This window comes from Elaeis guineensis, chromosome 5 (genome assembly GCF_000442705.2).
Source record: "Elaeis guineensis isolate ETL-2024a chromosome 5, EG11, whole genome shotgun sequence".
NCBI lineage: Eukaryota > Viridiplantae > Streptophyta > Magnoliopsida > Arecales > Arecaceae > Elaeis > Elaeis guineensis.
The window spans coordinates 130,764,624-130,784,922 of NC_025997.2; the positions used below are offsets into that span (position 1 = coordinate 130,764,624).

Genomic DNA, 20,299 nt, shown 5'->3' on the forward strand with positions numbered 1-20,299 from the left:
AAAAATGAGTTTTATAAGGAACAAAAAATAAATGGACTCTTATGATCCAGACAATAATGATGTTATAATATCGTTACACGGTTGTTATAGCAAGTACTATTTTGATACAAAGAATTACATGCGTTTTTCTGAGCAAATAAAATTGTTTTTGATAGCCAAAAAAACCTTTATTTGCTCAGAAAGTAATTGTTATGACCTGCATGGCAGCCAACGACGGTTTCAGTGCAAGATCAGTTGCAGTGATGGTTTGCGCCTCGATCTCGCCATGAACCGAACTGTAAGACGGATTACAACAACCGGGGGAAAATATTGGGTAGCTATAGCACGACAGCACGTCTGGTAAAGAGGGAATCCTCGCTGGGCGATGCTGTTGTTTTTAATGTCCACTGCGACGTGGGTCATACCTGGGTGTCAAGATTCGATTATTTCTATACCTTCTTCCGGTAATACCCTCAGGATTTCGTCATTGTTCCTCCAGTCGCTGCTTGGGCTCTTGGCCTCATCCGCAGAGGTTCAGCAAGTGGCGGGCTGTGCGTGTGATCAGGAGCGTTCGAAAGATCGTGTTGTCGGCGGCTTTACATTTGTGGATGTGCTTGGCTCGCAATTACAATCAAAATCAAAATAGGTCGAAATCAAAATGATCATATTTTTTGATATATTTTATTCATAAAAAAATCAAGATTAAAATAAAATTTGAATATCAGATGAGAATTTGGATTGGATTTAGAGAGATCTGAACATGTCAATTTTCCTCTAAAATTGAAATGAAAGTAAAATTCTTGGAATGGGATTATTTGTTCACATCCTATTCCGGCACCTAACTCCCCCCCAATCAAAAAAGCCTCCAATTCTTTGCTATTCTCAATTCCCTATTTCTTTGTTGTAAAGGCCACCTCATCTATTATATGCAAAGTCAAGCTTAATGTGACCTTGTCCTGCATGGATTGGTGTCACAAAAAATAAGTTACATTTACTATATCCTGCTAGCCTTTTGGATTTCCATATCACATTTGCCACACATGTTTGTGTGAAGCAATTCTATTAAAAGGCTATTCTTTATTTTAAAATTTCATTGAACTACCTGTCGGAAATCAAAATTTCTGATCAGACAGTAGACGAGATTCTCAGCTCAACTTGCACTAAATTTCAACTGATCATCAAACTAGCGTGAAGAAAAAAAAAGGTTGCATCAAAACATTAAAAAAAAAAAAAATCAGTTCACTCCATTTCTCTGTGGTTTCATATCAGTTGGTGGTGTAATTTGATGAGGTAAAAGATGTAGCAATCTTCTCTTTCTGTTACAATTGTCTTATTACCTACCACAAAATGCTTATGACGGTAACGACCTAACATTGTCATTCTTCATTCTCTAGAATTAAAACTTTGTCATCAGAATATGCTTATATGTTACATTACAAGCTTATACAACTTAAGCCAAATTGAACAGAGCAAATGCATGCAAAACTTTCATTGAACTTACATGACATGCTTAGACTGATATATAAAAATGCCAGAATAGTTAATTCTATGACTTGCATTTATATTGAAGCGGTACTATTTTTACGACTGTATTCGTATACTTGATTGCCGAAGAGATGGGCGACTCTTGTGAAGGAGGCCATGTTAGAGGCTGGCTGTGATTGCAACAAGCATTCATGCTGGGACAAATGGGAAAAGTCGCATTTATGCATCTCCATTAACTTTTTGCCTGAGGAAATGTTTGGGAAAATTAAAACCATGCAGCAAAAGGAACGACATCAAGGACTTATGGCAGCCAAGGCACTGCACAGGAAATGATCAAACAAACCTGAGAGAGTATAGGGGTCACATCTGTTGCTACCCAGCCAATAACCAAATAAGAGCCACCAGTGCATGGGATGTTAATAGGCACATAAGGTGGTAAATCTCTAATAAAGAGATGCACATAGATCGCTGGAACCTTCTAATTTGCAGACCTGTCATAGTTGAATGACAAGAAAGCCTCAAGGTTTCTCATTTTAAAACATCACTTCCTCATAACTTAATCTCACATCTAAACTATTCAGCAATGGACTGTCACATATTAAAGAAAACCAAGTCCGCCAAATGCCAAGCATCTCCTTAATTTCGTCTTGCTTTCCCATAACCAGTTATGCAGAGAGGGAAACATGTCCAGATACCTCGAAACCTTATGGTTGGGGTATATATCTTCATATAATTCGATTGTTAACCAATGCCCGTAATGAAACATGGCATATGGATGAATATATAATTTAATTAGGGAAAACGCAAACCACTTGCAAACGACAGATTAGAATACAATCAACCAACAAAAGAAAAAGGCCCAACATAAATTTCAGCTCACTGTAAATTAAGTTTGTAAAGCAGCAGTATAACCCACCAACATAAATCTTATTCAAAGCACTCAGTCTGTGTTTTGATAGAAAAATAGAAATAAACATGTCCAAACAAAGTTGCACTTTGTGATTACCATTACCAGAGACAAATAAATAAATAAATAAAACCTTTATCCCATGTCAGACACTGGATTTATTGACAGCAAGCAGCAAAGAAAAGAGCTCATTCCTTCTTCCCTATCCCATGAGACATGTTGTATATGCCACGTGCCTGTTTACAAATATAACGGTAGGTCACAGAAGCCATGAGAGACCACAAAACAGGAGATAAATGTCCAGACGTTTACTCACAAGCAGAAATGTGGTAGAGGCTGCTAAGGCAAGGGGGATAGCAACAGAGGTTATCTTATCATAACGGCCTTTCAGGTGAGTATGCTTGTGAATGCTCTGGAAGTATTGCTGATGCTTATTGAGCCGCTCTCTAGACACAAAAGGTAGTTCTGTCATCCTGCATTTGGAGGAAAAAATCGATGAGATATTTCTTGCATCAAAATTTCATCCTTTTGAATACATAGCTTTTATGCTCATGGGCCTTGGAGGCTATGGAGCTAATAGCCAAACCCTCCTCCCACCCTCCACCCCGAGAAAAGAAAAAAGAATTAAAAAAAAAAAAGAAGGAAAGATGGTTGGATTAAAATGTACATGCGTTTTTGGTACAAAATATATGTTTAATATACTCCAGGACAAAAGTAAATCCATGAAACTCCTTATATTTCATGTTTGGAGCCATGCGTAAAGGCCACAAAACTGTTCGATAGTTTTGAGCTACATAAAGCAAAATCAGCATCAGAACAGAATTTTGAAAATGTCTTACCATGACCTTGCTCAGTAAGTTTTAGGTATTGAAAGAAAAACAGAAGCTACTTATACAAGATCATAGCAGATCCTAAGCAGGATTCATGTTCTCAGATTGCAAATACATAACCATTAAAATACCAGGAGCAAAGACAACAACTGCATGACTAAAACCAATATGTAACTTGCTTGATTGCACAACTCCTAGTAAATGTGTCTGCTAGCTTGTCAATCAAATGTAAGAAAAAGTATTAGAAGACGTCTTCACTAACTAATAACTCTCCAATATTAACGGGCTTTTTTAGCTGGTCTCCATGGTGCATTACCACCTCTATTCTAGGAATTACATCAAACATGTCCTTTCTATACTCACCATAGGCCTATTAACAGTAAAGAGATGATCACCTCAGGTATATCAGCACCTATATTAAATTTTGTCCCTGAATGACCTAAAATAGAAGTCCAAATAACTGAATTTCTATGAAGATGGAGCACAGACTCAATTCCCTTTCTTTTCATGAAAAATAGAATATGATGAGAATATTGGTTTGATGGCGGGCATTCCAAAGTGTGCAGGGAATGTAGGGGATCAAAAAACAAAAAAAAAAGGGGGGGATGCTGAGATTGGTGGATACATATTGAACAATCATAGATATCAACAGAGATGCATTCCACGACAAGGCTGGCAGCTGGCAACAACAGGGGATAAAAATCTAAACTGGTTACTCACTAAATACAGTGATAAAATAAGTAAAATACACTATAGGCTAAAGTAGATTAAATCACAGCTTTGTTTTTTCTCTGTTGTTCAATGAATACTAGAAGTGCCAAATGACAAAAAGTAACTAGAAATAAGAAGCCATATACTTCTTTGATAGAATCTTGATTACTTGAAAGCAGAAGAAAATAAGTTGAACAAACAAAGCTTACTAAACACAGTCAACAAAGCCCTAAAAATTGCAAATGAGCACGCATATCATCCTACAAAGAATGGTAGTCCCTTTAAATCAGAGAAGGAAATTAAAAGGCAGGAATGTCAGCCTATCAGAAGAAAACAACTGTCGCCCACACCGTCAAACTGCCGGCGGCAGTACAGAAGACATTGCTAATATAAACATCTGTATTTGTCAAAGCCAAACATGAGTACAAATCCCACTCAAGAAAATCCATGACTGACTATGCATATGATGTGGTCCCTTGGATGCCACCATAAATTATTGCAATATTTTTGAGCTATTTCCTACTTGAACTAGATTTACTTTTCCTAATTGAATTAAGTTTGCTTGTCGTATTACAATAAGATCAATGGTTATTAATTGTATTATTTTTTTCAGAGTTAGGATTCCTACTTTGCTTGGGGGTTTATCCCTGTATAAGATTAGATGCCGCATAGAATTTTCATTGTTGAATAAAGTTTCAGACTCTTGTTTTTGCAAGCTAATCACTCTACAAGTGATTTATTCAAGGCCTGACCCCTTAGAAGTGGTCATTCCAAAATCTGTTTTCTTTTATTTTATGATATATTTATTTAAGCATGTAATTAGTAAAGGAATGAGGAACCGTTCATAAGACAGTCCAGATTCAAGAATAAGGCAATGCAAGATCGATACCTGATGGTTGAAATCTACCCAATTGCTAATTATGTAAGATATACAAATATGAGAGATCATATTATAGAAATACATCACAGGACAAAATCGAACTCTAATTTTCTTCAGGCTTTCCTCAGTCAAAAGAACCAATAATTCGCCATGAAATAGATCGCAGACTCTAATAAACCATAGATGTCAACGGCATCAAGGACGAAGGGAATAACAAAGCAATAAGAAAAGAAATTCCAAAAGAAAACGACCAAAAGCGATCCAAACAATGGATTCTCCCCCGGATCTATGGATCTCACGAACCCTGGAAGGGTACTGACATTGGAAGTAAAAACTTTACCTGGAGATTGGAGGAGACCTTTTCGACCAAGGAGGGCGGCGGGAGGCGGCTAGGGGTCGAGAGAGAGAAGCGCGAAATGAGAATGGAATGGAGCCCCAGGCCCACAGAGCTTGGGGCTATAAAGTGACTCCATTCGGAGAATCCAAAAGATCCAAGATTATCCTGGATCGTCGTCGGTTCTTCATTCGAGGGTTAAGATTTCAGCTGAGTGCTTAAAAAAAAAAAAGAAAAGTAGAATATGGCGACATCTTAAAATATATTAATCTTAAAAATGTAAAAATTTTTATTTAAATTTTTTTTTTTAAAAAAATCATGCCAATATGACTAGTTGTCGTAATTTTTCTGCGAGCAGCACACGATAACCCTGAGATTTTGTGTCATCCACCAAACTTAGTTGCTTCTCTCCTTTGCAATCAAGGATGCGGTTGTACGACTCTACAGAATAAATTTTGTTAAAATAATTAGGAGATCATAGCTAACGATTATTGTATGTCAAAGAATAAAATTAAAATCGGATCGAATATTAATATATTTATATATATATTTATTTTATCTGATAAATATAAATATTGATACAGATATTATTTAGATGTAAAAATTTATATACATATTTATTTTAAATAAATATAAATATAATTTGGATATTAAAAATATGAATATATTTATAAATATAAATTAAAGAATTAAATTTTATATTTATAAAATCAAAAATATTATTAAATAAATAATAAATCAAATTAATAATATATTTATGTGACTGTATATTTTTTAAAAAATTAATAAGTACTATATAAAATGATATAGAATTATAAATAGATTTAAATATTCGGATAGTTGTCCATCTCTATCTATATCTATTTTTGTTTGACGAATATAAATATGAATAGGATATTAATCAAATCCTCAATTTTCTGTTCATATCTGTATTGGTTTCGATTCGAAAATGGATCCAGATGAATATCATCCATATCACTTTCATCTGTACGATAGAATCTTATCTCCAGGATTAGCACCTTTCATATAATTGATTATTGCTTGGTTAGGAATAAAGATTGCTATCACTAAATTTAAAGCCACTCATATTATACTCAAAGGTGACTCCACAATAGTGGTATCTTGTCTTAATTCTTTTAAATTATCAAAATATCAGCATCTCTTTTTTGCAGGATATTTGGTAACGGAAATTTTCTTGTTCTTTCTTTAAGATTGTTCATATTCATCGTGAAGCTAACCAATTAGCTGACTTTCTGCCTAACAGAGCATTGAACACTAATTTTCAATGGAATACCGAGCAAAATGTTGATTTTAATTGTCTTTATTTGCTTCATGTAGATGCTTATGGTGTTCAGTTTCATCGAAATGGATAGTCCATTGGATCTACAGCTACTATTGCAGCGGAAGGCTGGCGATTCTTTCAACAAGAACATAGTATATGTTGCTAGGTTTTTACTGATCTCACTGATTGCAGGTCCACACTTTTAAACTTCGTTATCACATGATATGTTATGTTGGCTATTAGCATTCTCATGGTACGACGGTATTGCATTGGATTGCAACATATGGTTTTACTTGTTAACTTGCAGGTGCTTCATTTTGGCGTGGATTATATCACTAAGTTGTTCTTCCCCACTTATTTCCGGCCTTCTATCTCCTTGTTCAATCACTCATACATCTCTAACCAACCCTCTTTCTGGGCTATCCTCTTCCTAACTATCGCTTCCCGTTTTCATTGCTATTTCCTTCATCGATCCTCCTGCTATCATCTTCATTGTTTTCCTGTTTTTCATCACATTATATTTAAGACTAGTGAAGATACCGATGTAATACTATCTCAAAAAGAAAAAGATGCAGTGGAGGATGAACAAGAAAAAGAAACAATTGAGAAAGAAGTTGGGCTGAAGTCTAAATATCAAGACATTTTATTAATGGGCGTTTTAGGTGTTTTACAAGCACATGTTTATCTTCTCAATGAGAGCTCTCGTTGGCTACGAAGTTTCAAGCTGAGGGAATTATGTTCTGTAGCAATTTCTTCTCCTCTCCTGGGTGTCAGCTTTGCTTTATTGATCATTATAATTGCTACTTCAATATCAGCAACTTCCTGCTATCAAATTTCTTGGAGGTCAATTGTCATTAATCTGCGCTACGGAAGGGTCCCAATGCTGCTTTTTAGTTGTCATCTTTTAAGAGAAGTTGGAGTCTGGTTTATTATTGCTTCCTATCTGTACTTATGATGCTGATACATGCACATCTTATGGCATGGAGTTGCTGTTTTCATCATCATTGTGGCATAGATGTCCCAGAGAGTGTTTGCTGTTTCCTACAATGGATTACTGCTCTTTGTAATGTATCCCTTCATCGTCGGATGCTCATCTGCAGAATTTACTCTTTTTATAATGGCTGGGACAGAGCATTACTATTCTGCTTATTCTGGAAGTTCCTTTATCTATTTTTACTACAATCATGTTTCAGAGCTTTTACTCTTCTCAATTTTATCTGGTCTTCACTACTGAATGCTACTTTTAGAGTACTACCATTACCTCTGGTGTTCTTTTTAATGATGGTATATGACTGCTATTTCAATCCAGTGTGCCTTCTATTTTCATTCTCTGAGGTTCAGCTATACTGTTTTCAGGGGGGTTAAAGTTGGTTTCTTCCATTCTTGTCCACACGGTGGGGATACACCATTTTTATTGTAATTCTCAAGTCATATACAAGTCTGTACATATTGTATATTGCACAAAAGGAAAAACAGCATATGATAACCCGATACCATAACCATTTTTGAAACGCCATGAACTTTTATCACGCGACACTTACCTAATTACCTTCTCCAATTAACCTCTTTAATTACCCCCCACAGGAAAGCACGTTGCAGCCACCAGCCTCCCCAAGTTCACCATCACGGATGACCTTGCCGCACTCATGCCTACTGAATGAAAGATTTTTCTTTTTTTTTTTTTTGTTAAAATTGTTAGTCATTTTTTTAAAAAAAAATAAAAAACATTGGACAATGGCCTCTCCCCTCGCTCTTCCACCCCGTTCGCGTTCTATTTGTAACATTTATTATGTGACGATAAAAAATGACAGATTATATAGACGACCTTTTGTATATTTGACAAGCAACTAATCAGTGATTAGATGTAACCATAAAATGTCTCATTTTAAATGATCGACGTACAAGCTTAAACCCAATCCTAACCTACTCTTTAAACATGTCTGAAGGCATTTATGTGATATATGAGATGGATTAAGCAAATCAAGTTTCAAAACTTATCATCAATCATTTAAATATTAACGTTTTTGGACCAAATTAAAGTTCAACGTTGATTTTTTTGTCCCTATGCGTGTGTTTAAAAGATAAAAAGGACAAGTACGTATAAAATGTGCATAAACGATTTTAAAGCAAATAGTGGGTGCCAAGATCATGAAGAGAACCGCATTCCCGCATAAAAATTTCCATCCGGACAATCCGCGCTCCCCGTCGCAGTCGCAGTTCGCTTCACGGTACTTCTTCAACACCGATATTTTGGTGTATAGTCCTCACATATCCACCCTTCTTTCTGCCATAAAAATCCTTAAAACCTCACCTACCTTTTGCCTACGGGCCGTAACTCCCCACCTCCCTTCCTCCTTTCCACACCCCCCCGGTCGTCGTCCTTTTCTGCCACCCTCTCGCTACCGCCAGTTCCAGCCCCTCTTCACAAGCTTCGATACCAACACCCCCTCCTCCGTTGCGACGAAGAACATCATCGAATTCCCCATCCCATTCGAAACGCCGGCACCCTGAAATCCTCGTTTCCCCTCCCTCTTCCTCTCTTCGTTCCCAATCCTCAAACAATTAGGGTTAGGGTTAGGGTTCTTTGTCGGTGACCGAGGGGCTGCCAAGTGTTTGATGAAATGGCGAAGCTCGAGGAGGAGCAGGGAGGAATGAACGGCCATCAGCTCAATCCGCTGAATGTGTCGCGGTCGCGGTCCGTGTGCGAGACGGTAAATGGGTCTCACCGGTATACGGTGAAGGGGTTCTCGCTGGCGAAGGGGATGGGTCCTGGGAGGTACCTGTCCAGCGACACCTTCACCGTCGGGGGATACCAGTGGGCCGTCTACTTCTATCCCGACGGCAAGAACCCGGAGGATAACTCTCTTTATGTCTCAGTGTTCATTGCCCTGGCGAGCGAGGGGACCGACGTGAGGGCGCTCTTTGAACTCACGCTGGTCGACCAGAGCGGCAAGGGGAGGCACAAGGTGCACAGCCACTTCGATCGAGCGCTAGAGGCCGGGCCCTACACGCTCAAGTACCGGGGGAGCATGTGGTATGTCTCTTTCTTGCTCGCCTTGAATCTGTACTGTTGACTGCGGTTTTGATTTTGCTTGTTGAACATTTCTTTATCATGTCTTCATGTTTCCTTTATCTATTCTTTCTTGGTCTGCGGAGTTGGATCCAAGAAAAGATTTTGCATTTTCTCTGTTTTTTTTATTTCTTTGTGTTATTGGTACTTTAGACCCTTTTGTAGCTCGGCTTTGGATTATTTAGAGTAAGAAGGCAATTCTATAGTTCAAGATTTAATCCTCTTTGTGGGAGTTGGTTTTAAGGGAATGAAGGAAACAATTATTCTTGGTAGACTTGTTACATATCCCTCAAGGGACAATCGGTAGCAGAGTTGCCGTGCAAGTTCATGATATCAATATCATAGCATTGTATTAGATCACTCTTCCACCCAATACCTACATTGTACTGCAATAGTTGAAGGGGATCAATCACTATCAATCTTCTACCAATCTTGACACATAGTCCAGATTCTGGCAACACTATGTTCCATTTAGTATCTATATATTTGCTCTACATACACTCTGCAGTCCACCACATTTTTTTTCTTGTTTTTATAATTGTTGATTAACATGTTCTTTCTTCTTTCAACATTAAACCCATATGTTGTATATCTCAGGGGATACAAGCGGTTTTACAGGAGGACATCTTTAGAAACATCGGATTATCTCAAGGATGATTGTCTAATTATGAACTGCACAGTGGGTGTTGTTAGAAACCATATTGAAACACCAACACAGCTTTCAATTTTTGTACCACCACCAGACTTGGGTCAGTGTCTCAAGGAGTTGTTCACATCCGGCATTGGTTCTGACATAGATTTTGAGGTTGGTGATGAGACATTTAAAGCTCACAAGCAGATTCTCGCTGCTCGCTCGCCAGTATTTAGTGCACAATTTTTTGGTCTTATTGGGAATCCAAATGTGGACAAAATTGTTGTGGAGGATGTTGAACCTCCTATTTTCAAGGTAGTGGTCATGCAATTTCTGATTATATGTTATATCTTGCAGTTATATGCCTTATTATTAGACAATGTCCAGTATGCTAATATATATAACTTGTTTGTTGAAAAGAAACATAAAAAAGTTCTTTTACCTCATCTTGTAAGTTCTTTAGTATACCTTTGTTAACTTTTGTAAGATTCTTTCTTGCTTCAAGTTTTATTTGGTTATATGTTACATTTAAGTATGCTGCTTCATAAAATCTCATATAACTTGAACAGATATGACAGACTGGAAGGCCTTGCACGAGCTTCGGTGTTACTCAGTAGAAGATTAAGCAGGAATATATGATTAAAATAAAACTTAAGCCTAGAATTTTGAAAATAATTATTGAATTTTAAATCTAAAGGCAAAGGATCTAGATGCTAATAAGGAAATTAGAAGAAGGGGTACCTAGTAGCTTCTTGTCTTGCCAAGAAAGCCTAGTCATTGTCAACAAATCTACCAATTGGCTCCATGGCTAAGGACTCTACCAGCTAGCCGCATCATTGTTCCTAGAATCCACCAGGATCACAAAGAATCTACCATGCAGAAAGAGATAACACCAGAGTGCTTCCAGTAAAAGAGAAGCTTTATTAATTTTTTTTATAATCTAAATCAACTAGAAGAGGAGATACTTATCGGCTCTAGGGTTCCTTATAAAACTTGGGACATTCGTATACTTGTAGAGTTAAAAAAAGAAAAGAAAAAAAAGCAACTTCTAAGCTAGCTATGTTAAACTATCTCACTGTTCTCAATCTTCTACAAGAAAATTGGTTTCGATGGTCTCCTAGGCTCTTTTACATGGGGGCTTTCTGCAAATGGACAACAAACCAAAATCAAATCACTAGGGTAAATCTAGGTGGACCTGAACAAACTGTCAGACCATCCTAGATAGGACAAGATGATCTAATCGCTCTCAACTCAAGCAGAAATAGCGAGCAGAGGAGGAAATGAGTTCCACTGTGAGCAGTATGCCTTATTCTATGTGAAAAGGAAGCGAAAGTTCTGAAAACAATTGAAAGTTTGAAGGAAACTAGAATTTCATAAAATAAAGTTGCTAAAGTAATTGGTATTTTTATTATGTAAGAATTCAAGTAAACTAGAAATTTAAATCCCAAACAAAATATAAATCTGAACTAGGCATGCTTGCATCGCAAAACAATCAAGATCTTAAAAGAAAAATTGCTAGCAAGAAGAAACTAGGAAAGACTTCACTTTGATACCCAGAAAGCTAATGCAGGTAGGAGGGCCCAGCACTAGATTTAGAGATACATAGCAGAAGATTAGGCAAGCATATGCAATTAAAACAAAACTTAAGCCTTTAATTTTGAAAGCAGGTATTGAAGATTAAAATGTAAAGGCAAATGATTTAGATGCTAAGAAAGAAACTAGATGGGATAATTAGTAGCTTCTTACCTCACTATCAAAAGGACCTCGTCACGGCTAAGGACTGCACCACCTGAGATCTTTGAGATGCTCCATGACTTAGTGCTCCACCAACTAGCCATGTCGTTGTCCATGGAATGCACTCGAGTCACATAGGATCACTGAGTAGAAAGAAAAAACCAGTGCCTCTAGGAAAACAGAAGCTTTGTTATTTTCAATGCTTAAAATGGAGTACAAGAAAGGGTATTTATAGGCTATGAGGTCCCTTACAAAGCCAGGGATGTTGAGGTACCCTCAAGGTTTGAAAAGAACAAGGAAAACAACTCCTAAGCTAACTAAATTATCTTGCTAATTTTGGCCTTCTAGAATATAATTGCTTTGACCATGACCTATCCACCATCAATTTGTCTTATGATTGCAGGTGTGGAGGATGATATGACAATTAATAGGGCTACCATCAGCTCCTTGGAACTTGGGACCCCATCTTGGAATAAGGCTTGAAACCTTTAGACAATGGGAGCTATTATTGCAAGCCTTTTGATGGTGGCTAGTGCATTGTTGGTTGAATTTTGATGATATCAATAGATTCTTGGGTCCTATGATTTATTGTTGGGCCTAGCTTGATCTTAGCCTACATTAAGATCTTGTCAAATTCTCAAGTAACCATAACCAAAATTCTCATAGTTTCGAGGTGGCTTTACATATTCTTAAGAATTTCTTCTATTAGGTCTGCATCATTATCAAAACATATTCTATTTGAAATCATTCCTCATGACCTCTGCGCACTCTTCTCCTATTTTATACATGCACACAAAGTGGAGCCCCTCTCATTTTAGGGTTGATGTAGTTCAGGTTGAATATGGCTTGCCATAGTAGATTTTTGTGCTCACTAATGGGTATAACATACATTATCCATAGCGAACCTATAGTTAATATGGGGGGCATATCGAGTTTAGAAATCAATCTGAATCAATACTGTACTAGCATGGTACTGGCATGGATATTGAAACTGGTACTACCAACCATTATTGATAGAAGTGTTTCGAGATTTTTTTGGATTGTGCATACTTTACTTCTACGACTTGATATTTAATTAAGAAGAGTAACATTGCCGTTTGAAGGCATGACTGGGGGCATCCAGAATGCATGCCTCAAAGCTACTCCAAGCTTTATCTTGTTTGTTCCCAATGTTGCCCAAATGTTTAGTTAAGATTCACCTATTTCTTTATTAAACATATGTCTGTGCACCAGTGCACTTGATTATTGCTTTATTTTCTCATTCTTATTTTCTTCTACTTTGTGATTTTTGTCATTTGCGCATTGAAGATGCAGTTGAGAATTGGTTGGAGCATGAAAACTGCTAGATACATTTCCTTGCAATCTGGTGTATGTGATGACATATATCAAAATTGAAACAGAAAGCAAATGCCTGGTCCAACGATCTCTTCTGCAATGTCTGATCTGCAATTTTTTTTTTTTTTTTTGCACTGCATTCCTCACATTTTGTCATGACTGCCACATGTAAAAATCACTGTTTCCTAGTATCTTAAGAAAAACTAAATATTGTGATTGAAACATCTCAAGGCAGTTGCTTATACCATGATTGAGGAGCCTTCTGGAAACTCAGTGACACTCTTATCTGTTCAACTGGACCTAGCATTCTATTATTAGCTTAACAACGTTAGAAGTTAATCACCCTATTCAACTGCTCTTGCAACATTTTGTGACGAAGCATGTCATGTTAAAGATTATTAAGCATTTAATCATCTAAAAAGAACTGCTGTTGATATAAGGGAATTTGTGGTATGTGAATGTCTCAATTATTACGTGCATCTGTTCAACTGCTATGCTCATGACTGTTTCTTTTTGGCTCCCCCTGTGATTGGTGATTCTTTGCTTGCTGCAGGCCATGCTTCTGTTTATATATTCTGATGAACTCCCTGATGTGCATGATCTAACTGGATCAGTTTCTATGTGCACATCCACGATTATGGTACAACATCTATTGGCCGCAGCTGATAGATATGGACTGGAACGTCTAAAACTGTTATGTGAAGCAAAACTGTGTGAAGAAGTCACTGCTGATACTGTAGCAACAACCTTGGCCCTGGCAGAGCAACACCAATGTGCTCAATTGAAGGCTGTCTGCTTAAAATTTACAGCAGCTCGAGAAAACTTGGGAGGTATGTGTTGTTGACTCTCTAATCAGAGATGTGCTTTTTCAGTTTATATCATGTTTATGTGATTTGCTTGATGTAGGTTTGAGCATTTAAAGAGTCTTCTTGCCATCTGCATATGCACCACTGGCCTTCTAGAAATAGTCAATGTGCCTTGGGTGTCCACCTAATTTGCTAATGTTATCTGTGAGAGGAGAAACCTTGTGGGCCAACTGTTTGTTCTGCCAGAGGGACTCGCTCTGAATCTTATGTTATTAGCCAGCTAAAGCATTACCTTTCAAATGGATTGGAGCGTGAGCATGGCACAAGTTATATTTGTTGCTCAAAATGTTGCATAAGATGTGTAAACAGTGCGGTGGTGACTGGTGAGAGAGGGCTTGATAAATGCATAGTGGGGTGCTGCACATAATTTGGCTCCATTTGCTTGCTACTAAGCATGGAATAAGGATTACATGACTGTGCTGTGCATTTAGACACTTTAATTTGGAGCAATAGCTAGAACAGTGGTAGTCCTATTGGATATTAAGGAGGCAGGAGAGCATTATCTAAAATGGAAGGAGAGAAGTTTTATTTATTTGTAAGAGAAAAGTTTTGAATGATGTGAAGGTGACATGCTGAAGGATCCAGCTTTAGATGGGAAAGGTAGTCAGCTACTCAGAATGGTGAGACAAGGCCTTTTGGTTATGGCATGATGTACGTTAAAGGGAAAAGGGAAAAAGGACATAATTCTCAAAGGATGGTTATAGGTGAATCCAGAAGAAATTGATTTCTGAGAAAGAATATTGACAACGTGTCTTATTTTAAATCTGAAGATATATTAGATGCAGCTTTTCAGAATGATAGCCCCTAGAGTTGGTTACCTTTTGTCATGCATGAATACTGCTTTGTAAGTTAGCCAATTTCAGGAATTATATATAGTATTATACTAGACCATTACAATATTGGTATTGTACCAATATGCTATCTTGTACATACTGACACTCACTATACTATCTCGTACCACACCGAACCACGTACCAACACTGTAATAAAATGGTACTGGTATGGGATCCGGCACCGAGATGGCAAACCTACTATTATCAGAATATATAAAGATTTTGGACGGTGGAAGCAAATCAGTTCTTGATATTGTTACTGTAGAATTTCTTCTTCTTCTTCTTTTTGTTAAACGGTGAAAGCAGACATGTTGTGAAATCGAGGGTTTTATGTGGCCGCGGGGGGGGGGGGGAGGGGGTGGGGGTTGTGGCAGATTCAGTTATTATGTGAAAGAATGCGAAAAGAGGGATTCATTTTAGTAATTTAGAGGGACTAAGGATCAGAATGCCACAGTACATACTATGTCATGTGCTTTTTCTGGAGAGGCCTCATTTTAGGTACATTGATGCTTTACATATTTGCAGGCTATATAGGTTGCATCTGGACCGCCCTTTGATGTTTATATTCTGTTGAATATATAGTACATAGGGGTAATGCATGATATGTGTATTATATTAGAATTTATGTTACAACTTACAATGGATATTGTATTGATGTTTGTGTAAAAGTAATGATTGTATCTCTTTTCATATATATTCAATTCATGTTACAAGTGGCTCTATATGTAGAGCAACAAAGGTTTAGATTCAATGAACCATATAAATCATGATCTCAATCATCAAATATTCTGTTACCTAATTTATCTCCTCCTAATTTATCTCTCATGATTGATACATATCTCGTAATTGATACATTTCCCAAACAAGATTATTCTCAACAGTTTGATTCAAATTGCTTTTTGAAAAATTAACCAATTTCTTCCGTGAAGGGTATGCACTCTTTGGCATCTTATTGAGAGGCAGAGATGGACAAAAGACCTAATTTCTGTGCTTTCTTGTGTATCTATTTTGTAACAATATGAATAAGTGATATAAAAAAAAAACAAAATCTTGTAATAATTTTAATGCAATGAAAGAAATTTGCTGGTTAAGGTCACTTGATGTGAAATTGCATTACATACAACACATGGTTTATGTATGGAAAGAACTAGATACATGCTTGGTTTTGTGTTTCATAACTATTCAAACAAGTGATCGGGAAAATGAAAAATTTAAAATAGTTGTTTTGACAAAAAAACAATCATGTGATGAGGAAACTTGACATGGAAATGCACAATATATGGCTCACACATGGAAGTAGGTTCAGTTAAATATTTTGGTAACTAATCTATCCAAGATCTTTAGTGAAGTTGTTATTTGTGCTGCTTTTGATGAATAACTTGCAAATCAAGAAGGATGCTGCTTGCAACAGGAAGTAGCACCTCATAGTTTACAATATTTTCCCATTTTGATGACACATCTAATTAATATAAATTTTAAATAATGGGTAATCCACTGTAATGCATACTTAATCCACCTTTCAGAATGATTGTTTTTAAGAACCTCTTAGTGATATATTATCAAGATACCATGTTCCTTCTCCAGAATGTTTTATTTCTTATTGTAGAACTATAGATTGATTTCTGCATGTGTTTTAGTAAGCTCAGTTTTTTCGAATGGGTCAATTGTGGTTGGATGGAGTAAGTTTTGAGTCATCAGAACTCCAACATACCATTTCAGTTGACTGAAACAAGCCTATTTGACTTGCTTCATGTATTCTTTAAAGAAATGAATTGTCAAGGAAGGCAACCGATGGCTTTTCCCTTACAAGATTTGTAATGACTTACTTGGACGCACACCGCTATCTTCATTTGAAAGATGTTACCTTAAGGTTGTTTGTTTGAAATATCTATACATTTCATTCGATTGCAATAATTTCAAGTTTGTTAAAGCCTTAAATTATTTACAATTAGAGCATAAAAAAACAATGTATAAAATAGGGCTGCGGATGGTGCTCCTAGTGTCTGAAGATTCACAAAGCATTAGCAAATTCTCTTTCAGTCCTGTCTATGAACTTGAGCTGTTCTCTGACTTCTTTGTTGAGGTGTGTGTTGTAGGTGAGAATGTAAGGAATAAAACAGTTTTAATTCTTCATTGTAGGTATGTAATATGATTATAACTTTTGAGAAACATGTGCAACTTATAAGTTCATCAGATTCATATGGGTGGAAGTTGCTTAATTCTGATTTGGTGAAATGTTACATTCTGATTTGATGGCTTGGAATCAGTTTGTTAACTTAATCTGATTTGAAATAACTAACAAAGACTAATATTTGTTTTTTAGCTTGAATTATTGTAGTTTATTATCTGGTTACTGATTTGCTTCTGTCTGTCTTACCTATAGGTGTGGCATCTCGTGTTTTCTGTCTGTGATTTTCTCATCGCAGCATTTTAATGTCTTGCAACATGGTTGCTAGCATCTTTGGGCAATAACTGACTCTTTACAGCATCTTCACCATAAAATACTTATAGTAGGCTCCTAAAAGGGTAACTAGGGGTGTTTGGCTAGTCTGAGTGATCTGTTGCTTATGAAAATTGATTCTGAAACTGTTTTGTGTGCCTTGATTGTGTCAAGGACAACTGATTTTGAGCTGCACAGTTGAATAGTTTTCACTTTCTGTTTAATCCATGGTCACAAACTTGTATGACCTTTTGTTTTAGTTTTTGCTGGAAGTATGAATTCAGAGAACTGTGTGAAGCTTTGCTTTTGTTATTAGATCTTCTTGAAGTAAAAGACCATATTGTTTCTACTCATATTCCCTGGTTTCTGGATCGTCCACTTGCAGCTGTGATGCAGACTGAAGGGTTCAATTACTTGGAGGCGACGTGCCCATCTTTGCTGTCAGACTTGTTGGCAACTGTTGCTGTGGTAGATGACGACTCTAGTCCTATCAGCAGGAAGAGGAGCGGTAGCAGTAACATAGGGCTCAATTTAATGGACAGTGTTGATTTGAATGGGAGGCGTATGAAGAGGCGGATGTAGCTTGCAATTGATCTTAGGATAGTCCGTAAGTATTGTAGCGTCTTGCTGCTTCCTCCACAGACCTTATCTGGGTGTTCAGATCTGTACATTTGTGTAGTGAAGTGGCATCACTGATTTGATTTGAACTTTAGTGGCTTATAAATAATTCATCCTTATTATCAAGCAGTTGTGCGGTTGAGCTTTGAATTTAACAATGATATCACTGAACGGACCTGGAGCTTTGAAGGTCTCAGGAAGAGCTCTCTGATGTTGTCTTTGTAAATGATTGTTTTATATCGATCTGTGTTTCTTCTGTCTCATGATATGTACAATACTAGGCTTTAAATCGGCAGAACGTGGGGCCGTAAGATTGGATCCATGGAAGAGCCTAGGGTCACTGTTTGTTGGGAGAACCCATGAGGTGTACGTACATGGAGAGGGAAACATCTCATGATTTTTTTGTTTTTTAAAATTTTGATTAATTTAACAATGATGTCTATGCGAACCAATTGAATAGTTCAGACTATTTTCTCTTAATCATTAAAATTTTTGATTATTAGATATTTACGGCATCTTTCAGCTTCAAGAAAAATGTGAGCAGATGCGCGCCTTTTTAGAGAAACCATCAGATCGGCAAGGCAGGGCTTCTTGATTTTTCTGCTTCATGTAGGAATATAAAGGAATGCATGCTTAAGCGTTGGCAAGTTATGCTGCTACTGAAAGTAGTTTTTGATTGGCCGTGTTCTTTTGGTAAGAGAGCTAGTTCGAGGCTTAAATCAAACTCAATTGACTGAGCTTTGCTGACCTAAACTACTTTGGTTTCCTAATGGAACTAACCGGACAGAATTGAATGTCTAATAAGAGCCAACTTATCTAGACTCAACTTTCTTCTACATCTTCTTCTTCTTTTTTGCTTTAATTGTGTTTTGTATGAGATTCAAGCAGTTGATTAACTGAGTGCTATGATAGCAACATTGATATAATTGACAATCTCCCTATATGTCTTATTTGGGTGGACGACTTCTTGTTTTTTTTTTTTTTTTTCCTCCTTTCCCTTGATTAGGAGCTTTATCAGAAACTTTTGTTTATCGCACCTCCGGTGTTCTAAATGTTAACACATTGAGATATTATAATTCATTAAAAAAAAAATCCATTTTCATGACAATTTCATATAAATTCCATCCTAAAGGCGTTATGGTACCCTCTCTTTTCTTTTTTCTTGATTGCGGGAAGGACAGATCTCAACAAGAAAGATACATTTAAAAAAAAAAATACTAACGCATTTTTGCTCGGTTTGGAAAAAATTGATCCTTTCGAGACGGTGGCAAGGAAGAGGTCGTCATGTTTCAGGTTTGGGCCTCCATCGACAAAACCCAAATCAGAAACTACCGAATAGAGACCAGCTACCACCAACACGTAAGCTGGATTTTTTTTTTTTTTTTTTCCTTCGCCCACCAGCACCATTTGAACCTGCGCCCTCCAGCTCCACCATGGATTCTGGAGCATTCCGCTTGCTCATTGTCCTCTTCAATTTCCTTTTGTACGAGTCTACTGGTTGCTTAACCCCAACCCCGCCATCCACATATACCGTGCCCCCAGTTCCTTCACGGAAAAAAAAAAAAAAAAAAGAAAGGATTACTGGAAGATCAATTTTGCAAGTAAATGTCATGTTATTCGATAGCGTAGTTCATCTGTATTTAACCTCTTCCGGACCAGATTACCTCGAACATCGAGATAAACTCGAAGAGGCATGGGCGATGGAGGCCATCAAAGAGATCAAGGGGGCTATCGGCGAAAAGAACTCGGCGAAGTTAAGGTGGGACTCATGAGTAATGATGGTATCCTCTCCAATATGACGACAAAGAAGAGGAAGATAGCGTTGAAGATGAGGTGTGCATGGCTAGGTTGAAGGTTGCACAGAAGAGGATGGTGGCTTTTGTGAAGGGGCCCCAGCACTCGAGTAGAGGTGGGGGAGAAAGGTGGCCCCTTTTAGCCCACCCACCCTTGGCGGAGCGTAAGGGAAGGAGGTGGCGGCAATTCTCTGTCTCATTGTGGTTAAGAAAGATACCATGGTTGTCTAATTTTCGATGGCGGAGATGGAGCGGAAAGAAAAGAGGGATGACGTGTCGGTGAGATGAGAGGGAAGGCACGTTTTCTGGAAGTTTCCATTATTCTAACCCACAAATCCACCGGTCAAGTATAAATCGACGGACGATGATTAGCCAATAAACAACGCTCTCGGTTGAACAACGTGGCATAATGAACCGTCGACACGCTAGCCCTTGGGCCCGGGAGCCTTCCAGAAGCTTCTGGGAACTCCTGGCCAGGAACCTCCAGCAACCCTCATCTCGCCACGTGTCGGGTGGCCACCACGTGCGCGTCCGACGTGGCGTCCGCCGTTCCCAAGGAAATGATACGGAG

At 37.6% G+C, this 20,299-nt stretch overlaps 1 protein-coding gene and 2 long non-coding RNA genes across 3 annotated transcripts; 1 reads left to right on the forward strand and 2 right to left on the reverse strand.

Annotated features, from left to right (window-relative positions):
* Nucleotides 1–2,350: 2,350 nt before the first annotated feature.
* LOC105046365 (uncharacterized) lies at nucleotides 2,351–5,290 on the reverse strand. The gene is made up of 3 exons (XR_832255.3): nucleotides 5,133–5,290; nucleotides 2,688–2,844; nucleotides 2,351–2,607 (listed from the first exon to the last, which is right to left on the reverse strand). It is a non-coding gene; the product is annotated as an uncharacterized lncRNA (long non-coding RNA).
* A 3,419-nt stretch (nucleotides 5,291–8,709) lies between these two features.
* Nucleotides 8,710–18,061, forward strand: LOC105046364 (BTB/POZ and MATH domain-containing protein 3). Its single transcript, XM_010924931.4, has 4 exons — nucleotides 8,710–9,442; nucleotides 10,076–10,424; nucleotides 13,732–14,008; nucleotides 17,703–18,061. Exons 1-4 carry the CDS (start codon nucleotides 9,030–9,032, stop codon nucleotides 17,897–17,899), a joined length of 1,236 nt encoding a protein of 411 aa, XP_010923233.1. The 5' UTR covers nucleotides 8,710–9,029; the 3' UTR covers nucleotides 17,900–18,061.
* A 1,075-nt stretch (nucleotides 18,062–19,136) lies between these two features.
* LOC105046363 (uncharacterized) lies at nucleotides 19,137–20,283 on the reverse strand. The gene is made up of 2 exons (XR_832254.4): nucleotides 19,600–20,283; nucleotides 19,137–19,480 (listed from the first exon to the last, which is right to left on the reverse strand). It is a non-coding gene; the product is annotated as an uncharacterized lncRNA (long non-coding RNA).
* Between the last annotated feature and the right edge of the window lie 16 nt (nucleotides 20,284–20,299).